Raw genomic sequence first — 21,583 nt, 5'->3', positions numbered from 1 at the left:
CAATTATGTAAAGCTTTAAAGCCATCTAATGTATTTATTTTGTTTTGTATCAAATAGTTTCCGCTTTGTGCTTGTTTATCACGCTCTTTCGCTTTGTACAATGTGGCGCGTTTTTAAATGCATGTAGACTTACAGTTAGCTCAATAATCTATTTATTTGTTTATTTCCAGCTATTTTCCCTCCAGTTGTGGGCAAACCAGCTGCTCGACAGTGATGAGTTTTGGTGCTCGGCTCTGAAAATAGCGGCTTCATGGACAATTTCCTACACCAACAGTCTGTGTGGAATTTAGTGAAGGAAAATGTGCCCTGCTCTGAACTTCCTGAGATCAGAGCTGTGCTTGGAGATGCTCTGATTGATACTTACACAGAGTTATATTCGGAGGTAAATAAAATCATAGTCATATTTATGCATCAGACTGACTGACTAACAAAGCTGAACAGACTGTGATCGCTGAAAGACAAAGAGGAGTACTGACTACAAATGTTTCTTTTTTTTATTGCCAAGTTCAAACATCCATTTAGTTGGGGGATACAATTTTAAAATATTTTTATATAAATAGAATAGTTTTGGCATGGATAAGGAGAAAATTAAAATATTTTAAACATTTATATTTAACAATAAATAAATAAAATTAAACAGAGAGAGAGAGATTTACATTCTCACATGCGTCTGTTTTTTTATCATTTTTAAAGCACTGAATTGAAAGTCTCCAAGATCAGGTGTTCTAGCGCACCCCTGACATGTAACTTTAAACCAGTTTTGAATTACAAGTGCATTATCTCACTGAGCATAAAGTGGGTGGAATGCAATCCTTACTTGAAAAGATAAGGGGACTGTTTCAGAGATGACTTTTTGAAAGATAAATAGGCTTTCACAAACTTGCTCTCACCATTTGCGCAAACAGCCATGTGAATATGGAAATAGGGGGTGGAAACTTGTCTGTGGAAGATGTATGTGATTACTCCTACATCAGATTTATGTCCTTTCTGTTTAAAAATCCCTCTGCTGATGTTCACACTGGATTAGGACTTTAGTGAATTTTTGACATAGTAATACCTCAAATGTTTGGTCAAAGGTTAAAATATAGTTAAATTCATTTTTTATGCAAATAATATGTCACAAAATTATCTTAGCAAAGGTTTTACCTTCCAAGTAAATAAATAGAAACTAACAATTACATTAAGGAAAACACCATTCTGAATGCTCTCTGAGAATTCAAAACATCCAATATTAGAAGTGTTTTTTCTTCGTTACACAGATATTAATGGAACATTAATTTTGTAGCATTTAAAAATGTCTAATCAAAAGGTTTTAGAAAAAAAATGTTTAAAACTTTTTATATGTAAAGGGCAAAGATCTGTGAGACAGATAATATAACATTAAAATTCTAAGATATATTTATGAATAAATGAAAAATGTAAAAACAAAAATAAAATCATTTTAAATATAAATAAGAACAGTTAAGCATCACAATGTTAAAATGTACAGTATAAAATAGATTTTTAATTTTATATTTGGTAAAAAATTATGCTAGTTTCTTGTTTTTTTAATTAAAGTCATTTTAAACTTAAAATGATTAGTGATAATTATGAAACATGAAAATAAAATGATAATAAAAATGAAAATGAATTTTAAAAACATTATTTAAGGTCAGATAACTAATAAATATACACATATAATGAATTTTATGTTAACATTTAATTATTTTTTAAGAATCTCGTCAGAATAGTAGCTATATTAGAACATTTCCTTTTAGTTTTCTTTTCCACAATAGTGTCATTTACAGAAGCAGTGAACATTATTTACATTTTTGTGCTTTTTTATTTGCTTTATTGCACAGCCGAGTTTATAATAAACTTTAAAATACTAAGATTCATTTCTCAACAAGTTGTCCTCTCTTCCTATTTCTCCTTTGCTTTTGAGCCTGTCCCTTATAACATATATTCAGTAAAAAAATATACAAGATGCAGTGAACAAGAAAACCTTTGTATTAGAAGTAACATTTAGCTCACCTACATATTTAATCCTGCATCCTCTCAGAAATGTCTCTGCACATCAAACCCCTGGTTCTGCACAAGCCTCAGTGGAAGTGAATAAGAAGAAGCTGTCCCGTTTCGACCGAGTTATTTAGGCTTGAAGTTGGTTTCATACAGGCACAGCAGGATAAGAATTCTCCAGGAGCTGGTTTTACTCTGTCTTGCATTGCCTTAGACAAGCTTTGAAGTGTATTTTCAGAGTCCGAGGGAAACTTGAAAGTCTCAAGACAGGTGTGGAGATTGGTAATAGAGTGCAGACATTGTTTGCCAGTGCCGTGACAAGCTTTCGTTTCCCTCTCTAGCTTTTCACCTCGCATGAGAATAACATGTGGATTTTTCTTTTCTGATATCCTCTAAATCTTTCATGTTTAACACACACTTACACTTAGCTACAGTAACATAAATTAGAGACACTTGTGATCATGGGATGTTAACCAAATGGCTGCATTTCTCAAGATGTAGAGCAGCTTGTGACATGGATTTGAAAAGCTGAGCCAAAAAGCACTCTGTAACGCTTTCCTCTGTTGACCCGATCTAGGTGCAGATGTGGGAGAAGATTTGGCAGGAGCTGCATTTCTTAGAGCAGGGCAGCAGGCCAGAAGCCCCTGTGTTTCCTCTGGCTGACCCTCCAGCTCTTAAAGAGTTGCTAAAAGCAGAGATTCAATTGTTGCTGCTCACTCTGAGGGAGAAAGCAGCCAGACAGGGCAGGTGAGGAAGTTACACCATTGTAATATTACTGATATGCACCACTTTTACACTGACAGACATCAAGCCTATACATATATATGCATGTAACACAATATGTTATACTGACACTTGCTTGCTTATGACATACTTTGGATAAAATCGTCTGCTAAATGAGCAAATTAAGCCAGTAGATAGCTCTCTGCAGCTTTCACATGTTTACCCACTGAAGCTAAGCAGGGCTGAGCCTGTTTAGTATCTAGATGGAAGACCACATGTTGCTTCTGGCAGAGGTGTTAGTGAGGCCAGCAGGGGGTGCTTATCCTGCGGTCTGTGCAGGTCCTAATGCCCCAGTATAGTGATGGGGATTCTATATTGTCAGTGAGCACCGTCCTTCAGATGAGATGTTAAACTAAGATCTTAACTCTCTGTGGTCATAAAAAATTCTAGGATGTCCTTCGAAAAGAGTAGGGGTATGTCCCCGGCTGCTCTCATGTCATTCAGGTGGATGCTGCTCACTGGTAGTGGTTGAGGAGATTTCATTTTGAGTGCCCAGAGTAGTGCTATATTGTTTCATAATTTATTAATATTAAATGTAAACGACACAGATGAAAAATACAGATAGTATAATACGCTGATACAATTAGTCTGTTAATTAATTAATCTGTTATTTAAACTGTACAATTAAGGCTTAATTGTTTTGATGTTAAAAGATGAAATAAAAAAAATAAATATCGAAGCATTAGACTTAAAAGGCTTTCAAATGAGGGACAGAAATATCTCAAATCTGTTTTGAAAATATCTGCATTGTATTGAAGATGAACAAAAATCGTATGGTTTTGGAATGACACAAGGGTGAGTAAATGACAGAATTTTCATTCTGGGGTGAACTAACCATTTAGCTTTAAATGAGATATAGATGATTGCAGAGTTAATCAAAAGGTGATCATTTACAAGAAAATATGTCAACTGATACTGGCAAATTAATACATTTGTACAATCAACAAAAAGTCGATAACAAATTTATTACCATTCATTTCTACATTTGAGTTGCTACTTTATTGAACTACAATAAAGGGATAGAAAGTAATAGAATGAAATTGTGTCTATTTACTGACCCTTAAGTTGTTCTTAAATCTCTTTTTTTCCATAACATTTACATTTACATTTACATTTAGTCATTTAGCAGACGCTTTTATCCAAAGCGACTTACAAATGAGGACAAGGAAGCAATTCACACAACTATAAGAGCAGCAGTGAACAAGTGCTATAGACAAGTTTCAGGTGTGTAAAGTCTAAGAAGCAAAGCAATAGTAAAATGTATTTATTATTTATTTATTTTTTTGGAGAGAGAGAGAGAGAGCACAGTTAGTGGTATAGCCAGAGAGGCAGTTGCAGATTAGGAAGGAAAGTGGAGACTAAACAGTTGCGTTTTTAGTCGTTTCTTGAAGACAGCAAGTGACTCTGCTGTTCTGATGTAGTTAGGGAGTTCATTCCACCAACTGGGCAGATTGAATGTGAGAGTTCGGGAAAGTGATTTCTTCCCTCTTTGGGATGGAACAACGAGGCGACGTTCATTTACAGAACGCAAGTTTCTGGAGGGCACATATATCTGCAGAAGTGAGAGCAGATATGAAGGAGCCAAGCTATAGGTCACTTTGTAAGCAAACATCAGAGCTTTGAATTTGATGCGGGCAGCAACTGGCAGCCAGTGCAAACAGGTGAGTAGCGGAGTGACATGTGCTCTTTTGGGTTCATCAAAGACCACTCGTGCTGCTGCGTTCTGAAGCAGCTGAAGAGGTTTGATAGAACTAGCTGGTAGCCCGGCTAGCAGAGAGTTGCAATAGTCCAGTTTGGAGAGAACAAGAGCTTGAACAATGAGTTTGTTGTATGTATGCTGTATGTTCAGATAGGAAGGGTCGGACCTTTCTGATGTTGTAGAGTGCGAATCTGCAAGATCGAGCAGTTCTCGAAATGTGGTCAGAGAAGTTCAGTTGGTCATCAATAGTTACTCCAAGGCTTTTTACCATTTTGGATGCAGTGATGGTTGCTCCGTCCATCTGGATTGAAAAATTATGGTGAAGAGTCGGGTTGGCAGAAACTTCAAGCATTTCCGTTTTCGTGAGGTTAAGCTGGAGATGATGATCTTTCATCCAGTGTGAAATGTCTGACAGGCAGGCTGAAATGCGAGCTGGAACCGAGCGATCGTCAGGGTGAAAAGAGAGGTATAGCTGGGTGTCATCAGCATAGCAGTGGTAGGAAAAACCATGTTTCTGGATGACTGGTCCTAAAGATGCTGTGTAGATAGAGAAGAGAAGTGGCCCAAGAACAGAGCCCTGAGGTACCCCAGTGAAATATTTAAAAAATATATAAATATTACATACCACATACCTTCATGAGAAATATTATGAAGAAAGTTGGACACTGGTAACCATAAACATCCTTTTGGGAAAAAAAAACACTATAGAAGTTAATGGCTAGAGGTTTCCCATATTCTATAAAATATCTTATTTCATGCTCAGCTGAAGAAAGAAACTGAAACTGGTTTGGAAAAAATGTAATTAATTTTAAAGCTAAATTGTTTTTATAGATTCTAACTGAAATGCTCTATCTGAAGATCTCATGTGGCTCCCATGTTCTAGTTGATTTCTCTTACTTGACGAATGAATGAAATGGCCTTAATGGAGATGCCAAGTATTCTTTTCAGCTGACTTGGGTTGAGTTTAAAGGTCAGTGCTTTGCTTTAGTAAAGTAGCATTGTTTTAAAGAATGCTTGCTGATAAATCATTGACCTTTAAAGCTTAGAGCGGCACACAACAAAATAGCTGTTTTAGTCAAATGAAGTGAATCAGTTACGTCAGCAGTAATGACAATGCTTTGTTTGATTTGACAGGTGATGTTCTGTTTGCTTTTAAATTTGGAGCAATTTATGATAACATTTCAATTTGTTGCCTAGTGACTTCTCTATAAGGGTTCTTTGTTACCACACAGACTCATTGTGTCTGCTTGTCTAATATAACAATGAAGCGGGAGGACGATATTTACAGGTACCAGTCAGGCAGGAGAGACGATTTTCTCTCAGCAACCTGCCGGACATTGGAAAGAATGTTAACACAAGGTCTTTTACAGTTTAATACTTAACATTTTTCCTTGCTAAACCTATATGCTGAGCCTTTTTTTGTATTTCTTAAAGTCTTACCATTGGACAGTGGTGAAATGGGTCCTGAAAACTATCATACTCAATTAAAAGTACAATTTCTTACCAAAAAATCTGCAGGTACAGTAAAATTATCTGTTCCAAAGTATGAGTAAAATGTAGCCCTTCTAAAATAAACCATATGTAGTGAATAGTAATATCACGCTATGAATTTTATTTGACCTTATTGACTATTGAAGTGCACAAATTTTTTTCTGATTGTTTTTGAGCCTCTGATTCAGTTGCGTATATATGGGAGAAATTACTAGGAATAATAAATGGCAGAAAAATGGCAGAAAAGTATCATAAAAAAAAAAAAAAAATATATATATATATATATATATATATATATATATATATATATATAATAAGAAAATATCAGTTTGCATCATCAAGCAGCATAACAATCTGTTTTTAACATTAAAAAAAATCAATGGAAGTGAATGAAACCGTAAGTCTTGAGCCAAAAACATTCCAATGGCCATTCCTGCTCATATGTAAATAGTATTCCAGGTATACTCTGGAATTTAAAAATGTAGCTTACATCAGAGCCATTGTTCAAGGGCATTTCTAAGTGTAAGATAAATTACTTGCCGTTTATGGACTATGAATTTAAATGTTATGTTATGCGTTTACATGCTGAGCGAAATCTGTGTAACCTAATCGGCAAAAATCGAACTGAAATAATGTTAACTATTAGTTCATGCACTTTAAATCCTGACTAACAACCAAGTGTCCCAAGTACATTTAGTTTGTGCATATAATTGAAAACGTAACATCCTAAAGTGCATTTATTTATTGTTTAAGGCCTTTTGGCGATTTCAGTCATCATACAGTAGGCGTTCTTCATCTTCTCACCAGTGGCACGCAGTCTAAGTGCAGTTGGAATTCTTGGGGCTCTATTTTAATGATCTAGGAGCAAAGTCTAAAAACGCATGGCAAAAGCAAAAGCATTAAGGGCGTGTCCGAATCCACTTTTGCTATTTTAAGGATGGGAAAATACAGGTTGCGCTTCGGCGCATGGTCTAACAAGGTTGTGCTTATTCTCTTAATGAGTTATGGGTGTCTCCCATTCCCTGTAAGAGTCAGTTGTGTCATGCCATGGCGCATACGCTATTTACATGGCCGACTTTGTAAGTGGAAAAACTGAATGCTTCACTAGCGAGAAAACAGATAAAGAGACCATCTGCATGAGGATAAAGAATGAGCCTCCTCCATTTGGCCTGTGTACTTTCTTTTTACTTTACTTTAGTTTTTACTCCTTTACTTTTGTGGAGAAAGGAAATGGTGGAAACTCACTCCACTGAAGACATCCATTAGCCTACATATTAATTTGGTTTGTTAAGCACAAAGATTTGTTCCAAAACTATTTCTAAATTCAGTTCTGATTTCCTGCAAGCAAATAAAAAGAACATTGTGTGCCTTATTATGCCGGGTGTATGATAAGGTCCTTGATCTCGGCATGATTTTGCATCCGTGTCTTGAGGTCGTTCTGTCTGATATATGCATTTGATTACACAGGAATCACATGACTGATTATTAGCACAATAAACACAAAAATAAAAAATAAACATAGTGACTGCAGGTTAAGGGAAATGTACTCAATAAAAGTACAGATACAGTGCTAAAAATATAGTCAAGTAAAAGGAGGAGTACACAGATTTTTAACTACTTGGTTAAGTACAATTCATGCAAAAAAAAAAAAAAATCAATTACAGAATTTTTGGGTATTTGTAGTCACTTTACACTTTACACCACTGCTCTTAGAAGACAAAAAGCTCTTTTTTTAATCTGCCATAGCATATCAAAAGCAGGTGTTTCAGTACAGTCCACACACTTGCCAAACAAAAAACACTTTCATTCTTTCTCAAACTGCTGAAGCGAATTGGCTCTGTCAATCAGAAACAAATTTCGCTTATAAGCTTTGAGGTTTAAACTTGTTTGCGTTCAATTTCAGTTTTTATTTTGCTTGTTACTGACTTCCACAACATTGTTTAACTGCTGATCTGCTTTGAGGGCAAATCCCCTTTACTTCCTTTCATATTGCTCCAGTTTTGAAGCTTTCCTGGTACCTGATGCTGGCCAAAGCAGGAAACCGTTGACTCAATGCTGTTTTTAGAGCCGTAACACGAGCAAGGAAGCTTTAGAAAGGGATTGATTTAATGGATCTAGTTAGAGTCACTTTCCTCCCTCTTTGAAATGATGGCCTCCCCTCCCTCTTGTGTGGTCTAAGTCCTTGTCTGCATGATTTGTTGAGGCTGTATGGAGTCAAGCTGCACCTGGTTCTTTATGCAAGGCCTCTGTTCAATGGGCATTGAGAGAGAACCTCAGTTCATGTGTGAACCGCAAGCATCTGAGACTTTAAAAGCCGACCAAAAGGAGGGTTCTTAAATCTCTGGAGGGTGATACCACAACAATCGGCACAGGAAGGCTGGGTAGAGAAAGTTGTGTGCGCAGCGTATTTCACATGCAGGTAATTTATCAATGCAGATGGAGGGGCGTTTTGAAAGGGCCTCCCTTTTTTTGCCCACATACACTGAGGGATTTTCTTTTCTTCTCTTTTTGATGTGGCGGCTCCTCTGTGCCATCTTTGTTGGCAGGAACGGAGCTCCTCCTTCCTCTGTGAACACTGCTAAGCTGCTTACCGATCTGTGCTCACAATGTAGCCTCTGTTCCTGTCAGTACATCCCTTCTATATGAGCTAAGCTGAGCAGAGATGGGCGTCAGACCTTTGCACGTATTGCACGCATTCAGTCAGAGAAGCTTGTTAACTCTTTTCATCGGCTACAAAAGTCCCACAAACATGTAAACTGTATCCTGTCAGTGCTAAAGAAGAAAGGGGGGAAGATGGACTGAAAGTGATACACGGATTTACGGTCTAGAATTGAGAAAGCACCATCTGCTTGCTTTATCTTTGTTGAATATCTGGCCATTCAGGGTTCCTGCAATGTAGCTGTTCTGCCTCATATGTTTGTATTAATAGTTTAAAGGAAAGTCTGGCTTGTTTATAATGGAACTGGTTAATGGTGGCTGTCAGTCTGCAATTGTTATCGGTTTAAGCTTCAATTAAGATGCAAACCTTTGTTGCTTATTTTCAATGACATTTCAAAGAGGTGTCCATGGACTGTAACATCAAGTCCAACCTTGATTTATGGTTAGAAATCTTGGCTGCGGATAAAAGGCCTTTTCTCCATTGTTGTGCTTTGCCTTTATCCTCTCTCATGCTCTCAGCAAGCACACAGAAGACTGTTTTATTTCTGCACTAAACATTAGTATTATATTAACTTATATTAACTTATTATATTTTAAAGTTTTTTAATTTTTAATTATTTACGGGGCGGTGCAGTGGGTAGTGCTGCCGCCTCACAGCTAGAAGGTCCCTGATTCGAGCCTCGGCTGGGTCAGTTGGCATTTCTGTGTGGAGTTTGCATGTTCTCCACGTGTTGGCGTGGATTTCCTTCTGGTGCTCCGGTTTCCCCCAAGTCCAAAGACACACGGTATAAATGAATTGGGTGTGCTTAATTGTCCGTAGCGTATGTTTGTGAATCCAAGAGTGTATGGGTTTTTGTCAGTGATGGGTTGCAGCTGGAAGGGCATCCGCTGCGTAAAATATATGCTGGATAAGTTTGTTGTTTATTTCACTGTGGCGACCCCCAAGGTTATTATAGTTAACAAAAACGAACGAAAAAAATGAAAACTAGAACTGAATAGAATTTCTGTTAACTGAAATTGGGACATGACCGCAGTGGTGACAGCATTAAATACGACTCGAGCAGACACTTAAAAGTATTAATTAAAGACATTTGTACCCAAAAATGGGTTTTATTTTTGTATTAGTGATCCTGATCGCGAATGAATCCCTCTTTTCAACCAGATCTTCCAAGTGAACCAGTTGAACTAATTCACCAATTTGAACTGAATCATTTGAAACGATTCGTGTCTCCAGTAAGTGCTTATCCACAAGCTACTTACTTTTTAACATGCCTGATATCCCCCTTACTCGAAATAGACCAATATATACTAAATTATTCAGTTAATAGAACAGAACACTGAGATCGGATTTGAGAAGCGGTAAACCGATAATACTGCGCATGCGAGATTCAGTGAACTGAACACAAACAGTACATGACAGCCTGCTATGACTGAACTAAACTTGAACAACTGAAGCGCAGGTACACCAAGGCCTTAAATTAGAGGATCTGGTGAAACGTACGTTTATTTCATAACAGAAAGTCGGAATGGAATTTAAATAAGTGAATCATGCTTCAGTTGGGTTGCAAACGTAATTGTAAGAAACATTTTAGATAATGGTGATTTATAACTGACCGAAATTATGATTGCTGAGTACTGAATTTTGATTGAGTCCAAACTTGGGAAGATCTGGTTTGTGTTAAAGATCTGAACTTCCCATCACTACTGCGTATCTAACCTCAGAAGCAGCCAATCAGTATAATCAAACACAGCTGGACTCAAATGAAGAGCAATCGCTCGCTTTTTTTAAATGTCTAACCATCTTGTTTAATCCCGGCCCTTTTTGCAGCACTATACGATACGTTTCGCATGCTCAAACTCTAGTGTGACCGCAGCTTAAGGCTGCTATCTTGTGGGCTGTTGTATTTGAATTTGAGGATGGGTAGATGGTAGTGGTAGATGATAGTGTTCTTGGTCAAAATTTTTTAGAAAAATTTAGGATAAAACTAATACTGAAACTAATAAAAACTAAACTAAAACTAAGCAATTTAAAAAAATAGAAACTAATAAAAACGAGTAAATTTGCCTCTAAAAGCTAATTAAAACTAACTGAATTTGAAAAAAAAGTCAAAACAAAAAAAACTAAAACTGATGAAAAATCCAAAACTATTATAACATTGAACCGCTGATTAATAAAGGGACTAAGCCGAAAAGAAAATGAATGAATGAATATTTTTTTAAATATGTCTTAAGGAGATAATAACAATACCAGAAAATGCATTTGCTAAAGGGGCTAATGCAAGAATTTTTATGCAATAATTGATTTTTATTGCCAATGTGTGAACAGCTTATAATGAAACATAAACAAAACACAACTTACTCTGACTTATTAGGTTATGAAAGACTGCAGACCGACTTTTATGTGAAGGACACTGGAAAAAAATACTTTTGAAGGGAAAATAAAATAGAAATGGTGTTTCTGTGCACTCCTGAGAGCCTTCATCCCTTACTCTTTCTATGAAACAAATGCTTATAAAATTCACGAGAATGCAGAAAGAGCTATAGTATGAGTATTACATTGCGAGTTACAAAGAGTTACATTGTGAGCTGTAAGGGTTTATATATATATATATATATATATATATATATATATATATATATATATATATATATATATATATATATATATATACAGGTGTGTAGCTTTTCTAATCAGGTCCAATCAGTATAATCAAACACAGCTGGACTCAAATGAAGGTATAGACCCATCTCAAGGATGGGTAGCAGATGAGTTAAATATATATGAGTGTCACAGCAAAGGGTCTGTCACGGATTGGTCAGGCTCTCACGATCCCCACTCACGAAGATCACCATCACCTGACTTCTAATGAGCACACAGCTGCATCACATTCACGAGCACCAGATAAAAGCACAGCACTCCAGTCGCTCATTGTCCGGGCTCGTCTCGACGAAAGCGGACAACTGAGCGACCACTCAGCGTAGTCATCCTCAGCTAAAACAAACGCTTTACTTACCTGTTCTCTTTGTATTCCTCCTAGTCTTCCTGGTCCACCCGAATCGTCCTGTCTTCCAGTCCTTCCAAGTCTGTGTCATCCTCTGTCAGCTGTATCTGGTGTGTGCTGTCCATCCTCGTGTATTCCTGTTACCCAGCCACGGAGGAAAAGACCCCAACATCATTCCTGATCCTCCTGGCTATCCTTCATGTGCTCCTTGTTGTCATTTAATAAACACCCTAACGTTTCCTTACCTCTGTCTCCTGTCCGCTTCATAACAGAAGCCCGGACCCATAACGACGACAACATGAGCACCCCCGATCACTTTCAAGAGCTGGTGGACCAGTTGAAGCGGATTCTACAGCCACCAGCTCCACTTTCCAACGCACCACCAGCACCGAGCACTTCCGCCTCCACAGTTTCTTCTTCGGCCCTTCCTTCCAGTCCCATGGCCCGACCAGCGCCCTACTCAGGCGGAGCGGGGGAGTGCAATGGTTTTCTGTTACAATGTTCCCTCATATTCGAAATGCAACCTTCTCTATATCCCACAGATAAGTCAAAGATCGCCTACATCGTATCACTACTCTCTGGGCCTGCACTTAAATGGGCTGAGACGATCTGGAACCAAGCCGGGCCGGTCATGAACTCCATCACTACCTTCACGGAGTATTTCAAAGAGGTGTTTGGACGTTCTGATGGGGAAGTAGCCGCTGGAGAGCAGCTGTATCATCTAAAGCAAGGTACTCTATCTACACAGGAATATGCTCTCCGGTTTCGCACTCTGGCAGCTGCAAGTGGATGGAATGAGAGATCGTTGTTGACCACGTACCGGCTCGGCTTGGAACCCACTCTCCGAATCCAGCTGGCCACATTAGATGATACTATGGGTCTGGAGAGATTCATCCAACATTCTCTCCGATGTTCCGATCGTCTCCGTTCCTATCAACAGGACACCATCACCCCCTCGTCTGCACTCCTCCAATCGCCTGAGTCAACAGCCTCTCCAGAACCAGAACCCATGATAATAGAGTCTGGAAGACTGACATCAGCGGAACGACAGAGGAGGCTGACCCGGGGTCTGTGTCTATACTGCGGTGTCAGTGGACACACCCGTATGGAGTGTCCCCTTCGTCCCATTCGGACTTCAGTGAGTGTATTCAGTACGAATATTGAACAATGTAAACCACTTACTACCACCGTACAAATAACTACTGCCTCTATTTCTCTCCTTGTCACAGCCCTCATCGACTCCGGGTCAGCAGGGAACTTCATCTCCCAATCCCTCTGTCGTCAACTCCACCTACGTACTGAGGCGTCCTCGCATATATACCAGATACAACCGATAACCCAGTGCACTCGATCTTCGACCCGTATCCATCGACAATGCGAAGACATCCTTCTTCAAGTGGGGTTGTTACATCAAGAGAGGATTCAATTTCTGGTTCTGGAGGGTGCAAATATGGACATCATTCTAGGGCGCCCGTGGCTGGTGAAGCACGATCCCATCATCTCTTGGGGCACAGGAGAGATAAAGAAATGGGGATCTGGATGTACACCTACCTGTTTTCCAAATCTCCCTCTTCAAGGTCGGAACCCCATTTCTTTGTTTACAACATCGGTCGAGAGTCCTCCTGAGAAGCAGTCTATCCACATTCCTAAGGAATACAGCTCCTTTCATGATGTCTTCTGCCCCAAGAGAGCTTCCCAGCTACCGCCGCATCGGCCATGGGACTGCGCGATCGACCTAGTTCCAGATGCCCAGTTGCCAAGAGGTAGGATCTACCCGCTCTCGCTTCCAGAGAATCAGGCAATGGAAGATTACATAAGGGAGGCTCTGAGTCAGGGGTACATACGTCACTCAAAATCACCAGCCGCCTCAAGCTTCTTCTTTGTGGCCAAGAAGGACGGAGGGCTGCGTCCATGCATCGACTACAGGGTCCTAAATAACGGTACAGTAAAATACCGATATCCCCTTCCTCTGGTACCAGCCGCTTTGGAACAGCTCCGAGAAGCTAAAGTCTTCACTAAATTGGACCTCCGCAGCGCGTATAATCTGATAAGAATACGTGAGGGGGACCAATGGAAGACAGCATTCGTGACCCCTACTGGCCACTATGAATATGAGGTCATGCCTTACGGTCTGGTCAACGCCCCCTCCGTATTCCAAAACTTCATTCATGAAGTCCTCCGGGAGTTTCTTCACCACTTTGTAATAGTGTACATAGATGATATCCTCATTTACTCCCGGAGTGAGGCCGAACATCGCCAACACGTTGCGGAGGTCCTACACACATTGAGAGAACATCACCTCTACCTCAAAGCGGAGAAATGCTCATTCCACCAGAAGTCGATTCATTTCTTGGGATACATCATTGACCAAACCGGTATACGTATGGATGGGAAGAAAATTGAGGCTGTTCTATCCTGGTCAGAACCCACTTCCATTAAGGAGCTCCAGAGGTTTCTTGGGTTTGCTAACTTTTATAGACGGTTTATCAAGGACTACAGCAGGATTACATCACCTCTCACTAATCTCCTCAAGGGTAAACCCAAAGGACTGGAGTGGACCAAAGAAGCAGCCGCAGCCTTCCGCCTTCTTAAGAAGGAGTTCACAAGGGCCCCACTCCTGACTCATCCTGACCCAAATCTTCCTTTCGTGGTGGAAGTGGACGCATCCACCACCGGCGTCGGGGCAGTATTATCCCAACATCATGATACACCGCCCCGACTGCATCCCTGTGCCTATTTCTCTCGGAAGTTGAGCCCGGCGGAGCAGAATTACAGCATAGGAGACAGGGAGCTTCTAGCAATCAAGCTAGCCTTGGAGGAGTGGCGTCACTGGTTGGAGGGAGCCAAACATCCGTTCCAGGTGATCACAGATCACAAAAACCTCCAATATATCAAAGAGGCCAAGAGACTATGTCCACGTCAAGCCAGATGGTCACTTTTCTTCTCACGTTTTGATTTCTCCATTTCCTATCGTCCAGGACCCAAGAATCTAAGAGCAGACGCTCTCTCTCGTTTACACGAGCATCACGATCATGAAGAACTCCCAACGAAGATTCTTCCCGAACACATCTCCATTTGTCCGATCACCTGGAACGCTCCTCCAGTCGTTGCCACTCCGGAAGCCCCTGCTCCGCCGGGATGCCCTCCTCATCGGCAGTTCATACCACCTGAACACCGGGTAGATCTGATCCACTCCTTACATACCTCGCTAGGCACTGGACATCCAGGGATCAACAATACTCTCTCGCTAGTATCCCAACGATTCTGGTGGCCAAACATGGCAAGGGATGTGAGGCAATATGTTCAGGGCTGTAAGGACTGTGCCCAATCCAAGAGCCCACGTCATCTACCCGCTGGAAAGCTCCATCCCTTGCCGATTCCGAACCGTCCCTGGTCACACCTAGGAGTGGACTTTATCACTGACCTCCCCTCGTCAGAAGGTAATACCTGTATTCTAGTCATCGTAGATAGATTCTCAAAGTTTGTCAAACTAATCCCTCTGAAAGGTCTTCCCACAGCCTTTGAAACAGCCGACAATATCTTTAATCAAGTCTTCAGGTCATTTGGTATTCCAGAAGATATTGTGTCGGACAGAGGTCCACAGTTCATCTCACGTCTATGGAAAGCCTTCTTCAAGCTCCTAGGTGTGGCCGTCAGCCTCTCTTCTGGATATCATCCCCAAACCAACGGGCAGACAGAGAGGAAGATTCAGGAGGTGGGACGGTTCCTGAGGACCTTCTGCAGTGGTCACCAGAGCTCCTGGAGCCAGTATTTGGGCTGGGCAGAATATGCCCAAAATTCACTGCGGCAACCCTCCACCGGACTCACGCCATTCCAGTGCGTCCTGGGCTTCCAACCACCGCTCTTTCCCTGGGATGGCGAACCATCTGATGTCCCCGCAGTGGATCACTGGTTCCGGGAGAGCGAGAGAGTCTGGGACGAGGCTCATCAACATCTGCAGAGGGCAGTCCGTCGAAGCAAGGTAACCGCCGATAGAAGAAGGTCTGAAGAACCCAGATACACACCCGGACAAAAGGTGTGGCTATCCACCCGGGACATACGCATGCGACTGCCCTCTCGCAAGTTAAGTCCCCGATTTGTTGGTCCCTTCACCATCGTGGAACAGGTTAACCCCGTCACCTACAAACTACAATTACCCTCTCACTACCGTATTCACCCTACATTCCACGTATCACTCCTGAAACCCTATCACGATCCTGTTCTTCCCTCCACAGAGCCTGACCACGAAGAGGAACCCCCTCCTCCACTGCTCCTAGAAGAAGGAGCCGTCTACGCAGTGAAGGAGATCTTGCGTTCCCGACGTCGTGGTGGCCAGTTGGAGTACCTGGTGGACTGGGAAGGGTACGGCCCCGAAGAAAGGACATGGGTTCCCAGAGCTGATATTCTCGATCCTAGTCTCATGGTGGAGTTTCATGAGAGCCACCCTGAGTTCCCAGCGCCTAGAGGCAGAGGGAGACCACCACGGCGTCGGAGGTGTCGGCCCTCAGGAGCGGGCCCTGGGGAGGGGGGTACTGTCACGGATTGGTCAGGCTCTCACGATCCCCACTCACGAAGATCACCATCACCTGACTTCTAATGAGCACACAGCTGCATCACATTCACGAGCACCAGATAAAAGCACAGCACTCCAGTCGCTCATTGTCCGGGCTCGTCTCGACGAAAGCGGACAACTGAGCGACCACTCAGCGTAGTCATCCTCAGCTAAAACAAACGCTTTACTTACCTGTTCTCTTTGTATTCCTCCTAGTCTTCCTGGTCCACCCGAATCGTCCTGTCTTCCAGTCCTTCCAAGTCTGTGTCATCCTCTGTCAGCTGTATCTGGTGTGTGCTGTCCATCCTCGTGTATTCCTGTTACCCAGCCACGGAGGAAAAGACCCCAACATCATTCCTGATCCTCCTGGCTATCCTTCATGTGCTCCTTGTTGTCATTTAATAAACACCCTAACGTTTCCTTACCTCTGTCTCCTGTCCGCTTCATAACAGGGTCTGAATACTTAGGACCATGTGATATTTCAGTTTTTCTTTTTAAATAAATTTGCCAAAATGTCAACATCTTTTTTTCTGTCAAAATGTGGTGCTGTGTGTACATTAATGAGGGAAAGAATTGAATTTAGCAAATGGCTGCCACTATAAAAGTTAGGACAATTCTAAGATATTTAACAATTCTACCCTCCACAACACCCCACAGTCCGCACCATCCCCCCCCACCCCACACCCCACTCTACACCACTCTTCACTTTTGTCTGCGACAGCCCCCTCCAGAATGTTGTCATAGGGCCTGTACTGGCCAGCAGTGTCTTTGGGCTGCAATATAACAAAGAGTGAAAAATTGAAGGGGGTCTATAGTCTATAGTCTCGAATATACTTTTTAAATCTTAAGCTCTTATGAACTTATTGATCTTACTACAGTGTCCTATTAGTTATCTTATATGTCAAAATGACAGTGAATTGCACAGCTTGGGCCAACATATCTATATTGCAATGATCAGATACTTTGCTTTTAGTAGCGTAAATGTTTGGTCAATAGTCATACGAATGGTTAACATATATAAGGCATACCTGCCAACACTTGTTTTTCCCAGGAGTCTCCCTTATTCCAGACCAATATCCCTCCGCCTTCCCGTTATGTTATTTCTTTGGGAAAACTCCAGTAATTTCACAGCTTTTTCAAAGTCCTCATCTTTTTGGTACAGCCTGTAACACCCCTAGGTCGCCAAGTTTTAGTGAAAATTTAGTTATCCCTGTGTTGGTGTGGGTTTCCTCCGGGTGATCCGGTTTCCCCCAAGTCCAAAGACATGCTCTAAAGGTGAATTGGGTAAGCTAAATTGTCCGTAGCATATGTTTGTGAATGCAAGAGTGTATTGGTGTTTCCCAGTGATTGGCTGCAGCTGGAAAGACAACTGCTGCTTAAAATATATGCTGGATAAGTTGGCGGTTTGTTAAGCTGTGGCGACCCCCAAGGTTATTGTAGTTAATGAAAACAAGTGAAAAAACAAAAACTAGAATTTAAAATAATTTTCGCTAGCTGAAATTAAAAAATAAAAGATTTTTTTTAAAAACTAGAACTAACTGAAATGTATTGTGTACAACTAATTGAACCTAACTAAAATGATAGCAAAAACGCCCTTGGTTTCGTAAATGGTTGGTAAGGCATACCTGCCAACACTCTTGTTTTTCCCAGGAGTTTCCCTTATTTTAGACCCATCTCCTGCCGCCCTCCCGTTTTGTTATTTCTCCTGGAAAACTCCTGTAATTTTACAGCTTTTTTACAGTCCTCAGCTTTTTGGTACAACCTGTAACACCCCCGGGTTGCCAAGTTTTGTATAATATTCAATCGCAGTTGCCGCCGGAAACTCACTCCATAGTACAGTTACTGAAACCATAGTACAGTTACTCGCATCCGGTTCTCAACAGTGTTAAACAGACACCTCACCCCCAAATGGGATCTCCCGGATTTTCAGAGACAAATGTTGCCAATTATGATATAAGGTGTTATTTTAAGTACCTTAATATAACACTTTGAATCATGTTTAGTAAAAATTTTGCTTTTACATCACATGAATAAAAAGTATAATAAAACCTGAAAGCGTTATTTAAATTAGTAATGTGTTTTTCACAACATTGCTGGTTTTTCACTGCATTTTTGCAAAGTTAATGTAGCCTTGGTGAGCATAAGCAACTCCAAACTTCTAAATGGTGCTGTACAAATATATATATTTTTTCCTTAGGGCATTTTACCCACAACTCTTTTTTTTAATAACACAATGCATTCAGTAGTTCTGTTTACTGTCTTGTGTTTTAAAGGGCTAGACGCCAAGGTTTATTTCAAATGAGAATGATTGATTTGCCTGACTTTCTCCACAAAAGTTTGCTATATTATTAGTTTGGTGCTGGACCTATGGGGTCTTGAATAAATAATGCTTGATGCTTCCAAGAAAACTCAGAGTTCTTTTAAATAAGTGAAGCTAGAGGGATCAGTGTTTGCCAACTTTATTTGCCTAAGGCAACTCGATAGCTCTATCAGTAAATCTCAAGTACCCGATCGCTAACACCATTGCAAAAATTTTTTCTTTTACTGGTTCTATTAGAAATAACTCAGCATATTTATTAAAGTTGCTGTCCATAGGTTTTGCATCTTTGTCACCATTTCTCCATCTGGCAATCTTTATGTACTGTAGGTAGTGCATCAGATTTGGGTCCTCTAATTTAGTATTTTAAAGAGTATGTGTGGCTGTCAATCACTACAATACTATGGATACTGTACTTCACAATCACAGATTCTACATCTTCATCTGAAGGATTAATAGACATGTTTTTCATTTTTGTTCTGACTAACTGAGAAAACAAAACAAAACAAAAACGAGATCATATTGCACATTCATTCATTCATTCATTCGTTCATTCATTCATTCATTCATTCATTTTTCTCCGGATTAGTCTCTATTTGTTGGCGTATTAAACCGCCAACTATTCCAACATAAGTTTTTCACAGCAGATGCCCTTCCAGCTGCAAGCCAGTACTGGGAAACACTCATACACACTCATTTACACACACTATGGCCAACTTGGTTTATTCAATTCACTTAGTGCACGTCTTTGGACTGTGGGGGAACCGAACATGGAGAGAACATGCAAACTCAACACAGATACTGGCCCAGCTGGAACTCAAACTAATGACCTTTCTGCTGTGAGGCGACAGTGCTAACCACTGAGCCATCATGCCGCCCTCATATTGCACAACTAATGGTTATTAAATTATACAAATAATTATTTAAAAAATTATTTTAATTTATTTATGACATAATGTTTGTAAAGACGAATGACTGCAAGCTTGCGTTTCCTGTAAAAACCCACCAGTACCACTGAAATTAAAACATGGTTATAGTTTGAATTTGATTGAGGTAAGGAGCACTTGTTATATACTTGTTCAGAAATTGATTTTGGATCATTTTTAACCAAATAAAAATAAATAATGGACTGCAGCTTATAAATTGCAGCTTTAAATAAGAAAAAAAGTGAGGAAATGGATTCTACAAATAGCTTCTTTTTTAATGAGACACCTGGCCTAATTTGCCTTTCAAATTTGCCTAATTTGCCTTTTTTTAATTAAGTTGAACAAGCCAAAAGCAAACATGTTTCCAGGTAGTCCTACTTGAAAATCTATGAAACCACTTTCACCTTTCTTACATTCTGACCCTTACAGAAAAGCCACATGAGCTTCAGATATTAAAATCACATTTGAGACGCAAATAAAACTCTTGTGAACACACCACCATGTAGTGCTTCTTGCATAAAAAAAGTATAGTTCAAGTTTGTCTGTTTAAGTTTTATATAAGTAATGTTAAAGTTTTTTAAAGTATGCTTCAAATATTAACAGCTTTGTGTTAGTAGTATAGTTGTAAGTATACTACTTAAATACCTCTTGGAACTAAATTGGCCCACTTTAAAAGCATGTCAATGAACAATTATAGGCCAAATATACTAAAACCTTTATTTCAGTATAAATCAAGTATACTTAAGTACAATATTCAGTATATGTAAGTGGCTAAAGTACATTTTGGATAAGTAGATAAAAAATGAAACTAAATGTTTTTTTAGTTTAAAAGAAGTATACTAATAAAGTACACTTGAATAAACTTTTTTGATATGGAAGTACTGTACAATTTAGATAATAAAATCAGAATTAAAAGATCTGAAAGTATGCAAAGTATCTTGATTTTCGTTAGTTTAAAAAAAAAAGTATACTAATAGTACACTTCAAGAGTTCTTGAAAAAAAACATCTCATGTGATGTAAAAGCTGATGATTGATTATAAAGCGTGATCTTTTTTTTACACGTGAAGCTTATGTTATTCTCAGGACGTCATCAGTCCCCATGTGTGTTTCAGAGATGAAGAGGAGGTCATTGCCCAGTACAGTCCCAATGTGGTAAGTTATGCACTGGGGAGCACAAACAGACAGAGAGGTCCAGGCACCCGGTGTGAAAGGAAATCACCTTCCAGACCCCCATCAAGCCTGAGTGAGACTGGAAGCAGGTAAAAGTTGTGGAAAGCTTTATTATGTGACTGTATCCACATGAAGTAAGCTGGTCATATTGATTGGGTTAATAAGTGCTGAATGATGCTCCTGTCTCAGGTCAGTCTCCAGCCTCTCATCTCACTCCAGCTGTGAGGAAGAAATCAAGGCCTTAAGACACAAGTTAAACATCATCCATATAGATGAGGTAGTGGCCCATCTCAGGTGAGCTCTTTTTTATTAGTCAGTGAACTTTGCACACTTGAAGGGAAATTTGGGGAAACACTTTGGGGAACACACAAATCATTTGACAAAGCTCTCTTTGGTAACACTATTCAATAATGGTCCATTTGTTCATGTTAGATCATTTATTTACTAGCATTACCTAAGTATGAGTAATCTTGTAAACATGTATTATTAATAATGTAGTTATTTAACAGTGAGTTAACATGAACTAACCTTTAACTTAAATAACAATAACAAAGATGAATACATACCATAATGTTAGAACATACATTAAGTGGTTAATTCAAGACAATAATTTAGCTATTTATGAACATGTTATCATGGATGTTGCTTCCTCATATTTTAATATGAAAAACTGGTTATTTGTTTTTTAACTGTGATTTTAAAAAGCTTTAGTTACACTCAGATGTTATCAAGGGGAATATATTTTACATGCTTATATTTTCTCATCACCATTTTTTACCAAATGATATCCTAAAAAGCAAACAACAATCGAAATAAATTACATTTTGAAATAAATTATAAAGGCTACCATATAAAATATTGGGGTAAATAAAATATTTTTGAAAGAAATCTTTATGCTCACCAAGTCTGCACTTATGTGATTAAAAATGAATTATAAACTGTAATATTGTGAAATAATATTATAGTTTAAATGAACCCTTATCGAT

The 21,583-nt window shown here is 39.7% G+C and overlaps 1 protein-coding gene across 1 annotated transcript in view; it reads left to right on the top strand.

The window, feature by feature from the left end:
• Positions 1–214: 214 nt before the first annotated feature.
• The window catches only part of ccdc24 (coiled-coil domain containing 24), a 43,576-nt gene continuing 22,207 nt past the window's right edge, over positions 215–21,583 (top strand). Inside the window, exons 1-4 of the mRNA XM_056477797.1 lie at positions 215–382; positions 2,576–2,745; positions 20,540–20,686; positions 20,787–20,891. Coding sequence (XP_056333772.1) covers positions 251–382; positions 2,576–2,745; positions 20,540–20,686; positions 20,787–20,891 — 554 coding nt within the window. The 5' untranslated portion in view covers positions 215–250. The remainder of the gene's footprint in view (positions 383–2,575; positions 2,746–20,539; positions 20,687–20,786; positions 20,892–21,583) is intronic.

The sequence above is a fragment of the Danio aesculapii genome, chromosome 2 (genome assembly GCF_903798145.1).
Source record: "Danio aesculapii chromosome 2, fDanAes4.1, whole genome shotgun sequence".
In the NCBI taxonomy this organism is placed as follows: domain Eukaryota; kingdom Metazoa; phylum Chordata; class Actinopteri; order Cypriniformes; family Danionidae; genus Danio; species Danio aesculapii.
Note: the sequence above shows the minus strand (reverse complement) of the source record. Positions and strands in the feature narration are given on the sequence as shown.